Raw genomic sequence first — 21,459 nt, 5'->3', positions numbered from 1 at the left:
GGAGTCTCGCTCTGTCGCCCAGGCTGGAGTGCAGTAGTGCGGTCTCAGCTCACTGCAAGCTCCGCCTCCAGGGTTCACTCCATTCTCCTGCCTCAGCCTTCCAAGTAGCTGGGACTACTGGCACCTGCCACCATGCCCGGCTAATTTTTTGTATTTTTAGTAGAGACGGGGTTTCACCATGTTAGCCAGGATGGTCTCGATCTCCTGACCTCATGATCCACCCGCCTCGGCCTCCCAAAGTTATGTATGTATTTATTTATGTGGGATGGGCGGTGGATTACCCCAAGTGAGCCCACCTTTGAGAATACTGCATAAGCCTCCCTGTTCCTGGAGAGTTCTGGAAGCACAGGTGCAGAATCTACCACACTATGCTCTGTACCCTACCTTGACAGCCCCCATCCCTGATGACACTAAGTCTCTGCAATCTGAGGCCAGGGCCCCACTTTCCCCTACACCCACCCTCCCCACACACCAGCTGTGAGCTCCCTCAGCTCCCTCCCACCTTGTCCACCTGCTGGCGGACGTCCTTCCTCTGAGTCCTTGGGAGGGGGCCTATTAGAGCGATGGCAGGGTCAGCCTGCCAAGTCCTCCCACCCAGCCCCCCCAACCCAACCATCCTCATTGGAAAATAATGTCCACACCAGAGGAGTGTTATTGCCAAAATGCCTGTATGGAGTTCCTACTAAGGGGCCATGTTCTGAGTGAGCCCAGATAACAGTGGTGGCCAGGACGCACTGCCGTCTGAGCCCAGCCCACCTGCATGGCCGGGGCTGTCAGTTACACGGATCTGAACACAGTGAGCAGATTCTGACCCTACCCCCAGCTTCCCAACCCCAGGCCAGCAGACGGGCCCTACTGACAGGACGGGGCCACCTAAAATTAGCCTTAGCACCTCGGTCCACTTCAGAAATGAACCAAAAGCTGTGGCTGTCCATGCCTACCTCAGGGCAGTCCTCTGAAAGTGTTATTATTACACTGAGGTCAGGAGAGGCAGGATATCATGGGAGGTTCCTCTGGCCACCAAGTTGTCAGAGTAATCCCTCTTCATGGGGCAATACCAAGCCTGAAAAATCCCAGTCCAAGATGCTACCGCACCTGCTGTCACCCCTGAAGAGGCGAGCCCTTTTCAGTCAGTGAGGCCAATACAATTCAAAAATATTTAGTCTCCCTCTTTTCCTCACATGTCCCATTGTGCGGGGATGGAGGGTAGGAAAGAAGACAAGATGAGAATCAAGGGAAGAAAGGGGAAACTGTGAGGCTGCAGCAGGCACTGTGCAAGGTCTCCATTTCTTTATTTTTTATTTTTTTAGATACACAGCTCTCACTCCCTCACCCAGGCTGGAGTGCAGTGGCAGGATTATAGTTCACTGCAGCCACAAACTCCCAGGTTCAAACTATCCTCCCGCCTCAACCTCCCAAGTAATAAACCTCTTTAACTCTTTGTAACAACCAGTGAGAGAGGTTGGGGTTGTGATACCCATTTCGCAGATGAGGAACCTGGGGCACAGTGAGGTTACCCCACTTGCTGATGAGAGTGGGGCTTCGGTTCAATCCCCAGTCCTTCTGCTTCACTGGCAGAGTGAAGTCTGAAGCTGTGTTGGGGTGGGGCCTTGGCAGGGTGGGTCCAACCATGCCAGGGGGTATATATGTGAGTGTTTAGGTTCTCCAGGGTGGGCAGCACTGTATGGGGTAGCTCGCAGCTCAGCCCACTGAGCATTTGGGAGCCTTTTATCTGCATACTGAGAACAATGAAAGGACTCCCCTGTCCAACCCCAGTTCCACCCACTGTGGGTTCTTGTGGGCCTTTTGAGTATCAGAGATCTCCATGGCCAGGGAGCTGCCGACACCAGCAACCTGGACCCGTTCACACCAGGCTGGTGGGAGCCCCTCGCGCATTCTCCAAGCCCTGCACTCACCACCTGGATGGAATTGATGGGCCCCTGAGCTGGGTGGGCAATGATCTTAATGTTCTAACTGTTAGCAGCTCCACCAAGCCATTGCCCTGCATTTAGAGAGCTTGCTGAATATTTTCTCAGAAATTAAATACACAGATTTCCCGGGCATGGTTATTTTGCCCAGGAATTTCCGCCTTTATCCACACCCCGAACTTGTAACTGAAGAAAGGGGAAAGAAAGCCAGAACATAGCCTTTAATGTGATCTCTATTCTTTAGCATTTACCATTCCTGCCGGGCGCCTCCCTGTCTTGCCCCTTCCCCAACCACTCCTTCCTCAGGCCAAGTGACTGCCCCAAAAGAGCAAACTTAGGAGGAGGACAGTCGGTTGAGAGAAGTGAAGATGTTCCCCACAGTCATAAAAACGTGTGAATATGGTCCCAAATCATCCTCCAGGATGCTGGGAGCACAGTCTGACCCCTCTGCCCCATTTCCCCACAAGAATGCTGAAGGGGGACGGGAGGCCTCCGTCCCCTCCCTCCCCGCCAAAGGTCTGTCTTTCAGATGGAAACTTACAGCAGCTGGCGGCTCAGCCCAACTCCAGCCCCAATAGAGGGACATATTTGTGGGCAAGGGACTTCCAAGTCTTTGTCTAAGCAGATGTTTGGCTTGTGGGCTCGGCAGGCAGGCTGGCCGGCTTTCCTGCCAGCCCCACTTGGGAATTTGAAACTGCCACTCCTCCCCACTTAGTGATCCCCATCTGAGCTGGAGGACAGGAGGGTAAGAGGCCCAGAGACAAAACTGGGGTCATTCACCCAGAGGAATCCCTGCTCCCCACAGTCCTGCCACCCCTGGCTCAGGCACCATGGGCAGGAGCCTGGGGGCAGCCGCAAAATCACTATGGTTACCAGCTTCTCGGCATCTGCCTGCCTCTTGCTTTGCAGTGGAGATACTTTAGTGACTTTCAGGGAGATCTTTTTTTTCTTCCAAAGAAACTTCCCTTTCTCCCACTTTTTATACTGTAAATACTTTCCCATGTTGCCACATGGCCTTCACAAGCTTTTTTTTTTTTTTTTTTTGAGTGGGCTGCATATTATTCCATTGATTAAAACGGATTGGTAAACTTTCTGTACAGGGCATATAGTGAATATTGAAGGTTTTTCAGGCCACATGGTCTCTGTCACGACGAATTAACACAGCTCTTGAAGCACTAAAGCTACCATAGGCAATATCTAAACAGATGACCCTGGCTGTGTTCCAATCAAACTGTATTTACATAAACAGGTGGTGGGCTAGATTTGGCCCACAGATGGATGCAGTTTGCTGACCCCTGAACTGGAAGAATCATAAAGAATAGTTTTAGCTTTTTATTAATCTCTTTGGTTTTACTCAATTTTGTTTTGCTAATATGGGCTAAATGATGACGATGATGATGATGCTGTCATCTCCCATTCATTGACTACCTAGGTTGTACCAGGCACTGTGCCAGAGATTTTGCATGTTATTTTACTTAATCCTAAGAATTATCCTACAAAGTATATCATCCTCCTTTTTACAAACAAGGGAATTAAAAGATACTCTTAGCAAAGTTAAACAGTGTTTTCAAACTTCAGGTCACAATCCATCAGTAGGTAATACATCAATTTAGTGGATTACAACCAGAATTTCTTTTAACTGAAAAAGGAAGAGTGTTTCAGGAGTAGTAAATATTTTTCTAGGAAGCTTTTTTTTTTTCAGGAGTGTGTGTGTGTATGTGTGTGTGTTGGATCAGGACATGAAATGTACTTCCTACTGTGGATCACAGACAAAAACAAAAATTTCAAAAAACAAAGCTGAGGAAATTGTCTAGTCACCTAGATGGTGAGTAGTTAATCCAGAGCTAGGATCCAGACCTGCCTCACTCCAAACCTGACACAGACTCTAATTAACAGGTGCTCCCATCTCTGGAGCACCCACGCAGTTCTAAGCCCCGGGCAAGGCCGTTGCAATGGGAATGAACACATCTGAGACTCTGTCCATGCTCAGCTGTGGACCAAGCAGCATCCTTTTGCAAGGAGCCAGTCCTTGGGCTCATGCTTGTCAGAGCTGGATTTGAGAACAACCCACACTGATGTTCTCTTACACGTGTAGCATTTATGAAGCCTTTCCATCTCCCTCACTTCATCACATAACCAGGGAGGGAGATTCAGTTAGAAATGTTTAATATTTTGCCTTGCTTGGCAGAGAGTCCCATAATGGATAATCTGCCCCAAGAAGAAACGCAAGGTGAAGGGGTCAGTTAACAGTAGTGACCACCGACACCAGGCTAAGGCATTTCCTATGAGCCAGGGCCTGCCACGATGTGCTACCGATGAGAAAACTGAGGTTCAGAGGGTTGGATAATTTGTCCAAGAGCTTCACCAGTGATGAAGCAATGGCATGAACCATGTTCCAAAGCACATGACCCAAACCGTTGCTCACCCACCCTGCACATTCTGCACCATAGGGAGCCTTGGGAAGACTATACAGTGTGGGGAAGCAGAACTTAAGAGAGCTAAGGATGCCAGAAATGATGTTAGACTACGAAAGAAAGAAACACATACATAAAAACCTCTGGGATACATGAGGCTGCAAAGCAAAGATGGTAAATAGTCACCATAAGAGGAAATGGGGAGATGCTGTTTATAAACAAATTGTTGAGTATTTGTGTTGGAAAGAACCCAGTGCCTGAATTCAAGGCCCTTGTGTTAATATTTACTGTATTGTAGTAGTGAGATTTCCACGAGGCACTCTGGGTTTAGACTGGATAGGCCTTTGGATAAGAGCCTTTCGGAGGAAAACAACACAATGCAGACAGAACTTCTGGCAAACCCGAGACAGAGATTATTGCTGATTTAGAGCCTCCTCCATATCTGCCGATCCCTCTCTGAAGGCCAACACAGTTCAGTTTTTAGAGACAGTTCTTCAGCTGAGTAACCCTTGGCCATTGTCCCAAGTCTGCTGTTGCCTAAAACACTTTGTGTCTTGGTTACTCCCATTTCAGAAACCTTAATAATTCTGCATGTACACATTTGATGTTTCTGTCACCTAGGGCTGCATATCAAAGCATCCCAAGGCATATGGCTGAAACCAACATGTATTTTGCTCACAAATCACCATTTTGGCAGGGCTCAGTGGGGACAGCTTGTCTCTGTCCATTCGGTGTCATTTGGAGGAGCTTGCAGGCCAGAGGCTGGAATCACCTGAAGCTCGTTCATTCATTTATTTGGGCTAGAGGCTGGGAAGACACACACAGCTGGGACCCTCCCTTGACCTCCTGGACCTCCAAGGTCTCTCCACGTGGTTGCCCTCGGATGGAAGGTTCAGGATACCAAGACTTCTTTCCTGTCAGCCGAGGGCTCCCAAGGTGTGTGTACTGAGAGAGAGAGCCCAGGGGAAAACACTGCCTTTATTACTACCCTGGGAGCTGCATAGCATCACTTCATCCATGTTCTGTTCTATAGAATCGAGCCACTAAAGTGGGACCATATTCATGGAAAAGGAATTAAATTCTATGTTGGTTGGAAGGGTATCCAAGAAATTTGCCAACATGACTTAAACACACCATGGCTGAGGGAACCCCACAACCCTGCAGGGTCTTAGCTTTTGAGCAGCTGAATCTAAAATGTTCCTCAGCTTTCTTGAGGCAGGTGTTTATAAATTGCAAAGGCCCCAATATTCAAAATATTTCATTTCAATTAAGAATCTCGTGCCATTAGAATAAGGAACAAGGCAACACTTTACTGGCACAGGGAGAAACTTCCCATTTGTTCTACTTCTGAAAGGTTTGTTTCACACATCCTCTACCCAGGTGGGAAATAGTCTGCAAACAAGGTCACATGACAAATGTTGGACACATTCTCATGAGCAAGCTCCAATCTTAGATATTTGGGAACATGAACAAGAAACAACTGATATGCTAATTATAAAGCATTCTTCTCCATGCCTTTTACCATAGTCCCAAAGAACTTCCATTTGACCATACTAGCTCCTTAATAGGGGGAGTAACCTGAGAATGGCCTCATTGGTCTTTCTTAAAAATAGTGTTGAATTTAAACATCCCAGGAATTCAAATGAGCCTTTGTTGTAACTGAACTGAATTGGTGATATCAGTTTTGCAGAGCTTATGTATAAAGTTATTTTTAAACAGTCTATAACAGCGGTTCTCAAAGTGTGGCCCCGACCACACCAGCATCCCCTGGGAACTTGCAAATTCTTGTGCCCCACCCCAGATCTACTGTATCAGACACTGTGGGGAGGTGGTGGTGGTGGGGGAGCAGAGATATCTTTTAAACGGCCCTCTAGGGGATACTGAGGCAGGCTCAACCCTGAGAACCACTGTCTCCAGGGGCAGGATCAGATATGGGAAGGAGCAGGCTCTCCAAGCAGGGGATGAGTGGAGCTGAGTCTGGAGCAGTGGCAAATGATGAAAAACTCACACAACTTGATTCTCTGGCCTTGCACAGATGGAGAGAACTGATAGGGGAAAAAATAGAGCTCATCAGTGGCAGGAATGACCTCCTGCTAGTCTACATGCCCTTGGTATCATGGGAAGAAATCCAGGCCTCCAAACCTGCCTTCAACATATCTTTGTCATTTTAGGAAAGTGGTTTAATCCCTCTGGGCTTTACATTTCTAGCTTGCAAGGTGGGCAGAGTTAAGGAATACACGAGATTTTTGCAAATCATTATTGAGCCCTTATAAGTCCAAAAATTCCGTTATGTCATTTAACTCACACCACAATCCTATGATGTTGCTATCATTACTATTGCCATTCAACAGGTGAAAAAACAGAGGCACAGATAAATTAGTTCATTTGCCCAAGGTCACACAGCTATGAACCCAGGCAGTCTGACTTGGTATCTCCCGTCTCAGCCACCTATTGCAATTTAGAAATTGCAAACCTCGCTACAAAGGATTGTGGGAGAGACTAAGTTTGTGCTGAGAAAGGGCCAGGATGATGGGACCCAAGTAGCCCGGCATTCTGACTCGGCTGCTAGCTTGTCTCTGGTGGCTGAGGGACCACCAGACGATAGATCCAGGACAACCTCAGCTCTCTCATCCTTTGAGATGACTGGGTTAAGGACGCAGAAAATGGCTCAGAGGCAAGAAGAGCACATTTCATCCTGACACATGTTGACAGGGCTCCTTACCCGGACATCTTGTTTTCATAGAGTGATAGTGACACTGTTTGCTTAAAAGGGCTGGCTACTGGTAGAAACCGGGCCAAGAGCCAGGGATGTTAGGGAGAACAGTGAGGGAAGAAACACTCCTTCAGGAGGGGCTTCACAAAGTGCTTTCCAACAGATGAGAAGGTTGCAAACAAGCTCTGTGAACAAGAATTTTCCTTCCTTCCTTCATACTGCTGCCAGAATATCTCCCTACAGTGCAAATTACAACCTTGAACTCCTCATCTCAAGAACCAGTAACAGGTTAGGTGCAGTGGCTCACGCCTATAATCCCAGCACTTGAGGAGGCCAAGGCAGGAGGATACTTTGAGCTCAGGAGTTCAAGACCAGTCTGCGTAACATAGTCGGACCCTGTCTCTACAAAAAATTTAAATATTTTTAAAGTGTCTTAAAAAGAACCAGTCGTGGCTCCCCATTGCCTCCAGAGTGAAGTCCCAACCCATAACCTGGGTTTAAAGCCACCCATGATCACCCTAAACTGCCTTTTGGACCTGATATCCCCCTCCTTCCTTCAGTGTATCATCAGGGTGCCTGCCGGTGCTCCCCAGACCAATCCAGGTGCATTTCTATCCCTCTCCCATCCCCTACTTTCATGTCAATTCACATTTGGAAATGTGGAGTGGGGAGCCCCATTGATATATCATGGTCTTTCCCAATGGGGTGTAGTTTGGTGAACTGACACGAAGCCCCTTTTGTGTGGGAGGGAAACAGCTGGAAATTTCATTCTGTAGAAATAAGAAGCCAGACAGACAACTCACTTTGTACTCAGACAGCCCTGGCCAAAGAGTTTACAGTTCCTAGCTATGCAGGAGGGAGGGTGAAAATAAGTAGATGATGATTGGTCACTGGTTTTTTGTCTAGACCCCCTGATGGGCTCCAGGCCAGCTGAGTCTCAGTCATGTGAAGAGGAACAGGGTTTTCATTTGGGCGAAAAACTCACACCACTCATTCTTGGGGGTATAACTGAAACCACAAATCTAGCATGTTCTAAGGAACGTTATCAGGCACAGTCAGGATCCAGTTCAAGATATATCTAGTTAACCAAACACATTCCTTATATAGGCAGTCATTCAAGAGCTCCTATGCTCATAAACTGCTATCAGTACATGACATTCTTTGTTATTCAGTGTTCTTTTCCTAATTTTCACCATTTTAATGTTCATTTCCTCTTCAATATATAAGAATATATTAAGTATGTAATCAAAGTATATAAGTTAAGAATAGTAAGTGTGCAAACTCTTATACGCTTCCCTGTCTTCACATGGTAAAACAATAAATATTTCTATTTTGGCTGAAACATAGTTGAAACTTGCTAAGTTTAAATTAGCATCTAAAGCCAGGGTCAGCAAACACTTTCTTTGGAGGGCCAGGTGATAAATATTTTAGGAGATTGAGCCAAGAGCCAAAATTGCAATATCATGTGGGCACTTTATGTAACAAGAGAGAAAACAACTTTCCATGGATTTTTTTAAATGAAATTCAAAAGATAATAAAAATAATTGAGCACAGGCTTTTTTTTTCCAATATAGGTCTACTAATGAGAAAAGTAGAATTCTTTCTTGGGAGAAAACATTTCACTGAATTGGATGGCAAATGTAAAATCCAGTCTTCATTCTCATGGGGCTTGCAAGAACAGACAGTGGCCGGGTTTGGCCATGGGCCGTAGCTTACTGACGCCGGATCTCAAGGCCACATGATAGAGTAGAAAGAACTTTGGCTTCGGAGTCAGGTTTGGCCTCTGTTCAAATCCTAGCTTTGCCTCCCATCAGCTGTGCATTACTGAACAAATCACTGAATCTCCCTGAACTTCAGTTTTGTCATTTCTAGGAGAGAAGATGATTTCCAAATAGAAAAATAACTCTAGAAGGAGAAATAACTCTCTCGGGCTTATGTAAGGGGTAATAGTAATGAGAACAAAGTCCTGAGCACAGTGCTGGATGCAGACACGCCGTAGGGACATGACAGCCGTTGTTGTCTCCATCATCATTATCAGGGCTTACCGCAGCAGAGGATAACTCCAAAATGGCTCAAAAGATTGTATGGATTGAGAATGTCAAGTTCCCATTCTTTAGAGGATGAGAATGGACAAGTTATAAATGTGCGATGGATGGATACCTGAATGAACCAGTAAATGAATGAGCATTTGGCAACTTTCACTGCTCCTGGGAACTGGCATGAGACAGAAATCTAGAGTCACAGAGAACTTCTCCCAGGCACACTCACCATCCCCACAAAGCCCTAATCCTAACTGAAGCTGAGGAACAACATGAGTTGAGGTCCACCTTGTCATGGTTTCTGAGCAGGCCAGTGAAAATGTTACTGGCAGTAAAAGACAGATAAAGGAGCCGCACATGGAAAGAGGACGACAAGCAGCCGGGCACTGGCTGCATTAACTGCTGAGAGGCACTGTAGGGAAGCTGCTTCTCACCTCTAGCCATTGGGCATGCTGCTCCTTTGCCATGCCAGAATGCATTCTCCTGGGAGCCCTCCTAGTCCTTCAGAAAATTCCCTGAGTTTAGTCTCCCCACCCAACCCAGCTCAGTTCCCATAGAAAGCCACAGAGCCAAGGGCAGCAGTTTGAATCCCAGCTCTGTTTCTTGGCTGTTTCTTGGCCTTCATAAGCTGTTTTGTTTCCTTGGGCCTCGCTGGTCTTATCTATAAAATGAGTGCATTTCCTATGTACCTGAATCTCCTACCCAGAGGATTGCTGTGAGCTAAATAGGAATGTGGTTGATCGCTAGCCCCTCATCCCTCAGAGAGGCCTCTCCTGCTAAGGTGATCCCTGCCATCCACCCCCAAAGTCACTCTCCATTCCCTTACCCTGTGATTGTTTTCCTAGTATTTATCACACTCCATGATTGTCTCATCTGTTTTTTTATATATTTATTTTCTGCCTCCATACACACACAGCCCCAGTTTCCCTGAAGCCTCTGGCATTATCTGCCTGGGTCACTGCTGTATCCCCAGCATCTAGTCCAGGGCCTAGCACACAGTAGATGCTAACTAAACATGGACAAGCCCCCGAAAGACAAGAGTGTTTTGAAAGCTCCCAAGAACTTTCCACAACTGTCTCTGGAGCCCAACTCTCTGCTGCACTTAGTCTAAACCTGTCTCTAAGGTGCAGATAGATGTATCATCTGCTAGTGTCTTCCACATTCATCTGTTGTCCCCTAAGTAGGAAGTATGAGGTTGGAGGGCAGAGGTCTCCAAATATTCATTGTTCATCTACTATGTGCCTGGCACTGAGGAGATGTGAAAGCAAGCATAGTTGGATGTGGCTCCTGCTCCCAAGGTACTTCCATCTAGTGTAGAAAGAACACGTATCAAACAACCATACAGAGAAAGGTAAGCAGAGAAGCTTTATTATGGACTTAATTGCCCCTGGAAGGAGGTCAGAGAAGATTTCCCAGAACAAAAGATCTTTAAGTCTGACATCTGAAGAATGAAAGGGAGTTAATCAGGCAAACAGGAATGGGAACAATGTACCAGACATCCTGAACAGCAAGGGCAAAGGCCTTGTGGCAAGGTGGAGCATTCCTTCATTCAGCAACTATTGATGGGGAATTTCTGTGTGTGGGGCCCAGTAGAGGGTCCTGGGTCAGAGCAGCAACCAAGCAGCCTCTCTCTGCCCTCTGCAGCTAGCCACTTAGTGGAGGGAACAGATATAAATTAGATAATCCCATAGGTATTTAAAAAATAATGTTAGCTAACATACATGGAGTCTTTTTGGGGGATCTGCCAAAATCATGCATGGGTTCCAAATAACTTATGTAGGTACTTGGCCCTGGAGGAGATGCAGCACTCTTTAGACATGGAGGGCTTAGTGACTTCCTTCCAAAGAGGATAGTATGGAAGTGGGGAGAAGAGTCATTTTACAGTTAAGAATCTGACGAACACTGCCTCCACCAGAAGGTCAAGGTAAACCGCAACAGTGACAAGTGAGAGCGACAGTATGTACCCTTGGTAGGACGTGATGAGAGGAGCAATTTGCCCCTTGATCTTCCTCCCAATGTAGTCATCATAGTAACATCAGGCAAATCCCAACTGAGGGACATTCTACAAAACACCTGACCAGTACTCCTCAAAATTGTCATGGTGGCCAAAAACAAAGTCTGAGAAACTGTCCCAGCCAGGAGGAGCCTCAGGAGACATGACAATTAAGTGAATCTGGGATCCTGGAATAGAAAAAGGACACTGGGTAAAGTTTATGAACACCTGAATAAAGTTTGGATTTTAGTTAATAATAGCATATCAATATTGGTTAATTAATTATGACAAATATACCTTATCAATGTAAGATGTTAATAACTCAAGAAACTGAGTGTGGAGTATATAGAAATTCTCTGTACTATTTTTGCAATTTTTCTGTAACTCTAGAACTACTCAAATATTATTATTATTATTATTATTTGAGACAAGGTCTCAGTCTGTCACCCAGGCTGGAATGCAGTGGCACGATCATAGCTCACTGCAGCCTCAAACTCAAACTCCTGGGCTCCAGCAGTCCTCCCACCTCAGCCTTCTGAGTAGCTAGGACTACAAACGAGCACCATCATAACTGGCTAATTTTTAAATTTTTTTGTAGAGATGGGGTCTTGCTATGTTGCCCAGGCTGGTCTCAAACTCTTGGCCTCAAATGATCCTCCTACCTCCAGTTCCCAACGTGCTAGAATTAAAGGCATAAGGCACCACTTCTAGGCAAAAATATTATTTATTAAATATAAATATTATTTAAAACTATTCATGCATGGGTAAAAAGATCCATTCAAAGTGCAAGGTAAACAAACAGGTTTTAATGTAACCAAATATGAAAGGTTCACTGATGTGCTTTCAGATTTCACACTGCAACTAACTTGAGAAACTATCCTGTGTCAAATTTTAATATAGTATCAAAGAAGAATATCCACAGTTACTTGGAAGGTCTTTTAAAATGCATTGTCCTCCTTTTTCCAACTTTATGTCAGTTTGAGTTCAGATTTTCTTCGTATATTTCAACCAAAACCACAGCATGCAAAAGATGGGCTGCAGAAGCAGTTATGGGAATCCAGCAATCTTTTGCAAGTCATTGAAGAGATTTGCAAATATATAAAACAATGTCTTAAAATTTTCTTCTCACTACTTTTTTTGTTTTGAAACATATAGTTATTTTAATAACAAGATAGGTATGTTAATGTATTACAGGTTTAGTATTGTCATTTTTAAATGAATAAAAACTATTTAAATTGTTCTCAGTTTTAATTTCTCTTATGGTAAATATCAATAGCTATTACCCACATGAACAAAAACTCTGGGGGGGTCTTGATAATTTTTAAGAGTATAAAGGGTACTGAGACCAAACAATTTGGGAATCACTGTGCTAAATAAATAACTTTATTTAGTCCTCATGAATAGCCTGTTAGGTAGGCAATATTATTGTGCCGCTTTGCAGATGACAAAACTGAGGCACGAAGAGATATAGTGACTTGCCCAAGGTCACTCAGGAAGTAGAGAGGCTGGAGCTGGAATTCGAGCCCATGTCACTGTGCTCTTCTGACTTGCTTGTCTCCTGTGGTCCTTCCCCATCCTTCAGGTCTGCGAGCTCTGCAAGGGAGTGGCCCCTCCTGACAGCCCCGTGGTCTACTCGGACAGGGCAGGCTACAGCAAGCAGTGGCACCCCACCTGCTTTGTGTGTGCCAAGTGCTCCGAGCCGCTGGTGGACCTGATCTACTTCTGGAAGGATGGTGCACCCTGGTGCGGCCGCCATTACTGCGAGAGTCTGCGGCCCCGGTGCTCTGGCTGCGATGAGGTGGGAGATAGCGGCGAGATGGGTTGAGGGGCTTGAGGGACACTGCTGAGGGTAAAAGCCTAGAGGCCAAAAGGAGTATGGCTTTGTGGATGATGTGTTCTACAGATTGGGAAACTGAGGTCAGGCCTCACTGCATGCACTCAACCTTCATTTTCTCATCTGCAAAATGAGGCAGACCACCATGGGGTTGTTGGGAGGGGTCAGACACAGTGCCAGTGAATCTTGTCTTTGGCATAATCCCTAGCACTTAGTAAGTACTCAGAACATAGCAGGATGAACCAGGAGGCATTGCCCATGTTCAAACCTGTGTATGCATCTATTATTATTATAATCATGTGGTTACCTAACTCCAGAGCCTCAGTTGAGTCTCAGTTTTACTACTTATAAAATAGGGATGAGACCAGCACCCATCCCATAGAGTGGCCATGAGGATAAATGAGATAATGCATGAAAATGCTTGCCACAGGGCCTGACCTAGGAACTTATAAATGGTAGCTGCTGTTAGTCTTACGCTAATATACTATACTATAACATAATACAAGACTTAACATTAATATGACACAATACAATATAATATGATAGAGATGCTGTGAAAGGGATTCAAGGCTCTGATAGTGGTTTGATGAAAGTAACTCTAAGGTGTATTAATAATGGCAATACTTATTATGATCATAGTACGTACTGTTTGCATGCCTTTGGTTGCAGGCAGTACACTAACTTCATCTTTGGCATGTATGAAGGTTAGAAATGTCTTCTTTATATTGAACCAACATCTATTTTCTACCACCTTCTACGAATTGGTCACCATATGAAGTTAAGACCCTGTAGTCCTCTTACCTAATAACTCTGTTATTAAGTGATATTAAGAAGGAAAAGGACTGTCACAGGCCTGCCCTGGAGCCTCATTTTTGAGGTGACAACAGTATATGCACAATAACAATTCTCCATCATTTATTAAGGGCTTACAGTGGGTCAGTAATTTGCTACATACTTTATGTGCAACATGCCATTTATATCACAACAATCCTTTAGGGAGAGATAAGCATGATTTTTTCTCATTTCACATTTAAGAAAAGTGCAGCTCTGAAAGGTCAATGCTAATCAGATAGGCCTGACTTTGTGTCAGTCAACATTCTAAGCCTTTCATATGTAGCTGGTCATTTGGCAATCATAGAACCTTATGGGATGGAAAGTATTTATATCCCCATTTTACAGATGTAGAAGCTGAGGCACAGGGGGATTAAGTAATTTGCCCAAAGTCACAAAGCTGGTAGATGTCTTAAGTGAAAACTCATACCCAGTTCTTGTTTGACTCCAATACTGAAAGCCCATTAAACATTATGCTCCTCTGCACTTCCTGAGCCTCAGGGGATCCTTACAATATGTCTGTTCCAAGTGTCACTTCATTCCAAGCCCAAGTGACCCTCTGTATTCTTGCTCTTGATGATTGGCCACTGGCAGCTTATCTATCCTTAAGCTTTCTTCACCAGGGTGTGTAATCCCACCTTGGAACTAAACTTTAGATTTGGCCCAAAGAGTATCACAGATGCTAGATAAGTAAAACCTGCCTGTGGTGGAGGATTTTTTTTTATTCCATCTGAGAAGCTAAGATGCAACCACAACCTTCACCAAATACTATCCTTACTGCCTCAAATTTATGCCAGATTTTTCTGCTAAGGCTTTTAAAGGTCAAAACAACAATAGGATGGGATGAACCACCACCCTATAACTTGTCCTAGATATACCATCTCTCTACCTAGGGACAGAAACTGAGTCGTGCATTTCTCCTGCTCCCCTCCCCAGATAATATTCTCTGAGGACTACCAGCGTGTGGAAGATCTGGCCTGGCACCGAAAGCACTTTGTCTGTGAGGGTTGTGAGCAGCTGCTGAGCGGCCGGGCGTACATTGTCACCAAGGGTCAGCTTCTGTGCCCTACTTGCAGCAAGTCCAAACGCTCCTGAAGGGCTGCCCACCCACAGCCAGAATCCACAGGATCCCACCGAGAAGGAGAGCCAGGTGTGCCGAGGCCATCCTAAGGGTCTGACGTGACAGCAAGCAAGTGAAATAAACAATGATTAGCTTTTCAGTGAGAATATATATATGAGATACATATATATTCTAGGTTGGGTGGTGGTAGATCCTTGAGGGTCAGTAGTTTCAAAACCAAAAATATTCTAAGAAGTCTTAGGATGGAGTTCCTTTTCTTTCTGTTGTTGTTTCCCAGCTACAACCAACTAAAGACACAAATGGCGTTCTGCAAGGGGACTCTAGGAGGAGTTTTCCAGAATGCAATTCCGAGTGAGCAAATCGCATAGCTGTAGAATGTGCGTGCTTTTTTGTGGACACAGGAGCTCCTCCAGGAGCAGGCTGGGATCCCAACTATCGCTTGTTGCCTCTTTTTCAAGTGGAATTTGAATTTTAAATAAACAACTTTTTTTGGCATGATAAACAGATCAATAAAAGTCTTGTGAATTCCACATACACCCTTATCTAATTATTTACACCATGGCAGTGATTTTGCAACACCCGGTGCTGGCAAAAAATACAGTAAAATACTAATGAGCCTCTCAATCAATGTATCTCATCAGACTTCCACTGGGAGTGTAGGCTTTGGGACAGAACCCCCGCCCCATCTGCCTATTCCAGATACTCCCAGATCACTAATGTAACAAAGGTATCATGTTTTATGGTACACTAAAAAGCGGCCTGCTGGGAACTGATGAGCTTCCCTTTAGCCAGGGACCTGATTCAGCTGCCCTCAGAGCCCAGGAAGATAGTGAATGAACCCCTCTGGGAGTAAGACCAGTACTGGGGAGCCACTGAACAGGGGCCACCTAAGCTCCACCAATGGGTGCCACATGGGATGTGGTGACCAATGTGGGCAGATCTTTAAAAATACAGCACTTTTTCAAATGCCAAAACAATCAGAAATAAATTTTTTTCAATAAAAATTCATCTAAAAAATTAAACAATGCCACTTTTATGAGAAATCTCAATTTTTAATGTTGCCAACTAAACATTGAATGAGTCAAGTAGAATAGGTCTTCGGGCCAAATTGTATCTCCATTTTATGGTCTCTCTGAACATTTTCAGCTCTTAAATTAATTTCTTTCCCACAGTTTCTAAGAAAAACATATTTTTCTACTGGGAGTATAAGGATGAAAAAGACACAAGTCCTAGGAGCTTACAGTCTGGTCGCCAGTGGTTTTCTTTCTTGAACTTCCTCATCTGCTGCCAGTTTTCTTTAACCTCACCAGCCAAATTTCACTCTGACCATCTCGTACCTAGAAAACCCCCATTCATGTGCTTTATAAGTTTCACCAAAGCCATTGCTATATCCTCCCAAGGCAGTGGTTTTCTGCTCCCAGCTCCTTTCTCTAGTCACCCTCAGTTTCCTCGTCATGTTCATCTTCTCAAAGATAAGTTTCAAGTGTGTCGTTTCCTTCACTCAATCTCCATGGTTCTTCATTGCCTGCCAAGTTAACAACCAAGTCCTCATGGACATTTGAATCCTTCCAAAATTTGGCTTATGTCTTTCTGGCCTTGGAGCCCTTTATTTCACTAGATTTCTAGTTCTCTATTCTTCCTAAGCATGCAAAAGCTCCCTCTGATCAAGCCCTTCCCTTTGCTTTTGCTAGTTGAGGACTGGCTACTTGAAGACCAACTCTGGCTGTTGAAATTCTATTCATCCTATAAGGTGCTTCTCAAGCATAACCTGCTTCTCTGGCACTTTCCTGAAGCAACAGTGAAATATTCACCAATTCATCATTCATTCATCCATTCCACAGGTATTTCAGTGAGCACAGCCAAGTTCCAATTCCCATGCTGAATATAGGGGATACAGGGTGCACAAAAAGAACAGTGACCCCTACACCCATAGATGTTACAGTCTGTGGGGGAGATGGGCCTGAAGCAAATAATCTCACAAGTCAATGCAAAATTACACCTACTGTGCATGCTATAAAAGGAAGATTTGTGTTACTATAATGCATATAAACTGGACTTAGGAATATCAAGACAGGTGCCCCTGGGAAAGTGACACTTGAACTGGGCTGTAAAGGATGAGTAGCTTTGCCAGGCATAGTGGCTCAGGCCTGTATTCTCAGCACTTTGGGAGGCCAAAGTGGGTGGATCACTTGAGCCTAGGAGTTCGAGACCAGCCTGGGCAACATGGCAAAACTCTGTCCCTACAAAAAATACAAAAATTAGCTGGCATGGTGGCACACCTGTAGTGTCAGTTACTCTAGAGGATAACGTGAGCCCAGTAAGTCAAGGCTGCAGTGAGCTGTGATCATGCCACTGCACTCCAGCCTGGGTGACAGAGTGAGACCCTGTTTCAAAAAAAAAAAAAAAAAAAAAAAAGGATGGGTTGCCTCTAAGTTGACAAAGAGGGAAAGGACAATGGTTAAAGATGGATACATGAATGCATGTGCGAAGGCCCTGTGGTAGAAGCCCCACCAGTTTATTCAACACCTATTTGCTAGTGTTGGAGATACAGTGGTGAACATGGCCCATGGATGGAACTGAAAGAAGACTGGTGTGGCAGGAGCACAGAGCATGGTGAGGAGGGTGGGCCTGGGGCATGAGAGGCAGGCATGGCCAGCCTGCTCCAGTTTTGGGGCAATTCAAAAGACTGGTCTCTGTCTTAGGAGCAAGGGGGAGCCTTAAAACAGCCTTAAGCAGGGGTGGTGATGGCTGGACAGGGAGATCATGAGATACATCATCTCTTCTCTGTTGAAACCCCAGCACAATGTATGACTGACTTTGTCCACTGGGTCACACCATCATGGATGGGCATTATCTCCCACAACAGTCCCCATGGGGCACCACCCAGCGCCTGCCCCTGCCTTTCTCATGTCTGTTAATGACACCCACCCTTGTATTAGGAGCACCTGAATCATCTCTGGCACTCACCTTCATATCTGATGGGTCACTCAGTCCAGTCCTTTCTCTCCATCCTCCCTTTCACTCCATCCCCAAAGTCATGTCTCACCTTGAACATTTTCTGCTCAGACTGAGAAGTCTCCCTGACAGGAACTCACCCTCTCCACCCACCACTTCCAGATGAATTGCTCAGAAACACAGCCCTCATCTTGCACTCTCCTCTTCGAGAACAATCAGGGGCTCCCTGTTGCACACACAGAAAAAAATTGAAACTATTTTACCTTGCAATCAGGTTTCTTATTTTTCCTGCTCCAACCCTCCTTCCTTCCTGTTATCCTTCCAGAAGCCAAATGGGCAGCTTGCAGTCACAGTATGTGCCCCTGCTTTCCTCACCTCTGTACCATCACTCAGGCTGTGCCTTTTGCCTGGAATTCCCCGCACTGTGTTTAATTGCTGCCTCTGCCGGGGGGCTGCAATAGCTGAGTGGGATTCTGTACCAGAATTGGGAAGATCCATGTTAACTCTTGCCTGATTCTATCTCCCATGTCAGCAGGAAGAGGGGCTGCCATCCCCACCCCTCCCACTCTCTAGGAAGACTTTCCCACTAGGTGCCCTTTATCTGTAAGCTCATAATATCCCAGGCTTACAGTAATTCTTCCACGGCCTATATTGTGCTATAATTATTTATTCATGAAAGCCTTCCCCTGTGAATTTCTAAAGAATAATCATATTATCTTTATTTCCCCAACTCTTAGTACAAATCCTGGCAACTAAATGAAAGAACAAACAACCTGGGGTTCTGGGATGGTTCGTCTTTGCTGATGGCACTGTGTTCCAAAATGGCCAAAGGTCAAATATGAAAATTTCAGACTGAGGTAGACACTGCTGGCAGCCTACACATTGCCACCCCACCCCACTTCCTTCTTCCCAGTGGCAAGGAAGCGGTGGGTGGAGAGGGTGAGTTCCGGTCAGGGAGACTTGTCAGTCTGAGCAGAAAATATGATATGTGAGATATGACTTTGGGGATGGAGACAAAGGGAGGATGGAGAGAAAGGACTGAGAGAAGAGCCCACTGACCTTTATGTAAATTGGCTTTGCCAACCTTGTCTGCAGCTGGAGAAAGGCCATGCGCCTCTATTACCAGCCACTGGGGCTTCTTTCTTGGGAGGGTCTTAGAAAAGTGTTCTTCCTTAATGAAAGGAGATACTGTGCAGTAAATAGCCCTGCTTTTGTTTTCTTTTCTATTGATAGAATGTCAAACTTACAAAAAACGTTACAAGAGAAGAACAAAGAGCCATTGGAGGGTATTGTTGACACAATGCTTTATCACTCTTGAATATTTTCATGTGTAATTCCTACAAATAAGGACATTCTCCCACATAGCCACAATACAACCATCAAAATCAGGAAGTTAACGCTGATGCGTTTCTACCATGTAATCCTCAGATCCAATTCAAGTGTCACCAGTTGTCCCAATAATGTCTTTTGTAACAAAAACATTCAGTCTAAGATCACTCATTCCATTTAGTTATCTTGTCTCTTTATTCTTCAATTTGGAAATGTTCTTTGTTCTTTCCTGAATGTTCATGACCTTGACATCTTAGAAGATTAAAGTTTGTTTAAAGTTGTTGAGTTAAATATCCATTAAATTAGGTTTGTCAGATATTTCCTCAAAATTAGATTCAGCTTATGCATTTTTTGGAAGGAATACCACAGAAGTGACATTGTTTTCTTTCTGTTGCATCCAATCCGATGATACAGGATTTTGATTTGTTCCATTACTGTTGACATTAATTTTGAACATTTGATAATGCCAGTATCAGCCAGATTTTTCCATTGTAAAGTCATTCCTTTGTCCTTTGTATTTAATTAGTATGTTTAAGGACTTTGAGACTATGTCAATATACTGTTCTTCATCAAAATTCCACTGACTCATTCTTAGTATTCATTGATGTTTACTGATCGAACTAATTATTATTACGATAGTTGCCAAATGTTGGTTTTTCTAATTCAATCATTTCTTTAGTGTTCATTAGCATTCTACTATAAGGAAAAGCACTATCTTCTCCCCATTTATTAATTCACATATTTACATCAGCTTGGAGTTATGGATTTCTATTTTATTAAATAGTTTATAATTGATTACCATCCTTATTTATTTTAATGCTCAAATTGTCCCAAATTATGGCCAAAGAAAGCTCCTTCAAACTGGTTGCTATGTCCTTTTGACATGGCCTATCATTCTTTAAACACATTTTACATCTGGCACAATAATGTGCTGCATACCCATCTTGTATTTTTCCTGCCCCGTCTTTGAAATCAGCCATTCTCAAGGAGTTCCTTCTTAATCTGGCTGTTGTTGTGTTGGAACTCCTGGTACCATCTTAGAACCTTAAGGAAACAAGCGAACCAAGCCAATAGGCTTTCCATGATGCTGCTTAGAGTTAAACAGAGCCTAGGTACTGAGTTATGTCACGGAGACAGTGAACTAACCTCTAGACTGCTTGCTACATGAGACAATTGATTTTCTTATTTTCTATGTAGGGCGGTACATTTCCTCATTTTGAAAGATATTTCTTCAACATATAGCTTTTCATTAGTGGGAATTTTTGTCAATTATAACCAAAAACAATGTGATGGATACCCAAGATGTTTCACATTGTAGCTTGGGTGAATTACACATTTCTGAAGCCATTACACTTCCTAGTTTATTTGGATTTGTTTAAGTTGACAAATAAAAATTGCATATGTTTATGGTCTATAACATGGTGTTTTGATATATGTATACATTGTGGAATGGCTAAATCAAGCTAATGTATCCATTACCTCACATAGTTATTTTTTGTGGTGAGAACATTTTAAAAATAGTCTTAGCAATTTTCAATCAAGCCTGTCCCATGGAGACACAAGCAATAGTGACATGAGCACTTGACTCGCTGGGTTATCAGGCTTTGGCTCCAAATGTTTGGCTTCAAATATGAAAAAGTTACATGAAAGATGAAACTATGCAATGGCATAGCTGTTGGTCATTCACATCTCTCTCTGCCAAGAATGGAGATGACGCTGTTGAAGGAAGAAATGTGTTTTCTCCTTTTTCTCAACTGATATTTGCCTTAGGTCAGATTCTACTAGTTTAAAGCAAAACGATGTCCTGGTCTGATTCCTTTGGGTCTCTAATAATGGAAACTGCAAGGCTCAGCATAAAGTGTTTCTTTGTTCTGACATTGGTAGGAGATATACCTAATGCTAAATGATGAGTTAATGGGTGCAGTACACCAACATGCCACATGTATACATATGTAACAAACCTGCACATTGTGCACATGTACCCTAAAACTTAAAGTATAATAATAATAAAATTAAATTAAAAAACAAAATAAAATAAATAAAAATAAATAAATTAATTAAAATCTGGATTTAAAAACACACACACACAAAAAAAAGAAAAATGAAAGTATTTGGATGTGCAGACAGAAGCAATATTATTCAGGTGTCCCTTGTTGCAAGTGAGGGAAGTTCAATTAAAACTGGTTTAAACCTAAAAAGAAAAAGAAAAAAAAAAAAGGTGAGAGGGGATTTGCTTTCTGGAATCTGTTTTCTAGTCAGAAAGTGAAGAAGAAGGGCTAGCTTCAGGAACAATTGGATGCAATAGTTCAAATTACAAGTTAAGTCTCTGCTTCTTTTCTCCA

At 43.9% G+C, this 21,459-nt stretch overlaps 1 protein-coding gene across 1 annotated transcript in view; it reads left to right on the top strand.

The window, feature by feature from the left end:
• Window positions 1-15,848, top strand: part of LMCD1 (LIM and cysteine rich domains 1) — a 66,800-nt gene extending 50,952 nt beyond the window's left edge. Inside the window, exons 5-6 of the mRNA XM_030801838.1 lie at window positions 12,670-12,885; window positions 14,689-15,848. Of these exons, the coding sequence (XP_030657698.1) occupies window positions 12,670-12,885; window positions 14,689-14,847 (375 nt within the window). The 3' untranslated portion in view covers window positions 14,848-15,848. The remainder of the gene's footprint in view (window positions 1-12,669; window positions 12,886-14,688) is intronic.
• The last annotated feature ends 5,611 nt before the right edge of the window (window positions 15,849-21,459 follow it).

The sequence above is a fragment of the Nomascus leucogenys genome, chromosome 21 (genome assembly GCF_006542625.1).
Source record: "Nomascus leucogenys isolate Asia chromosome 21, Asia_NLE_v1, whole genome shotgun sequence".
NCBI lineage: Eukaryota > Metazoa > Chordata > Mammalia > Primates > Hylobatidae > Nomascus > Nomascus leucogenys.
This window is presented reverse-complemented; position numbering and strand designations above follow the sequence as displayed.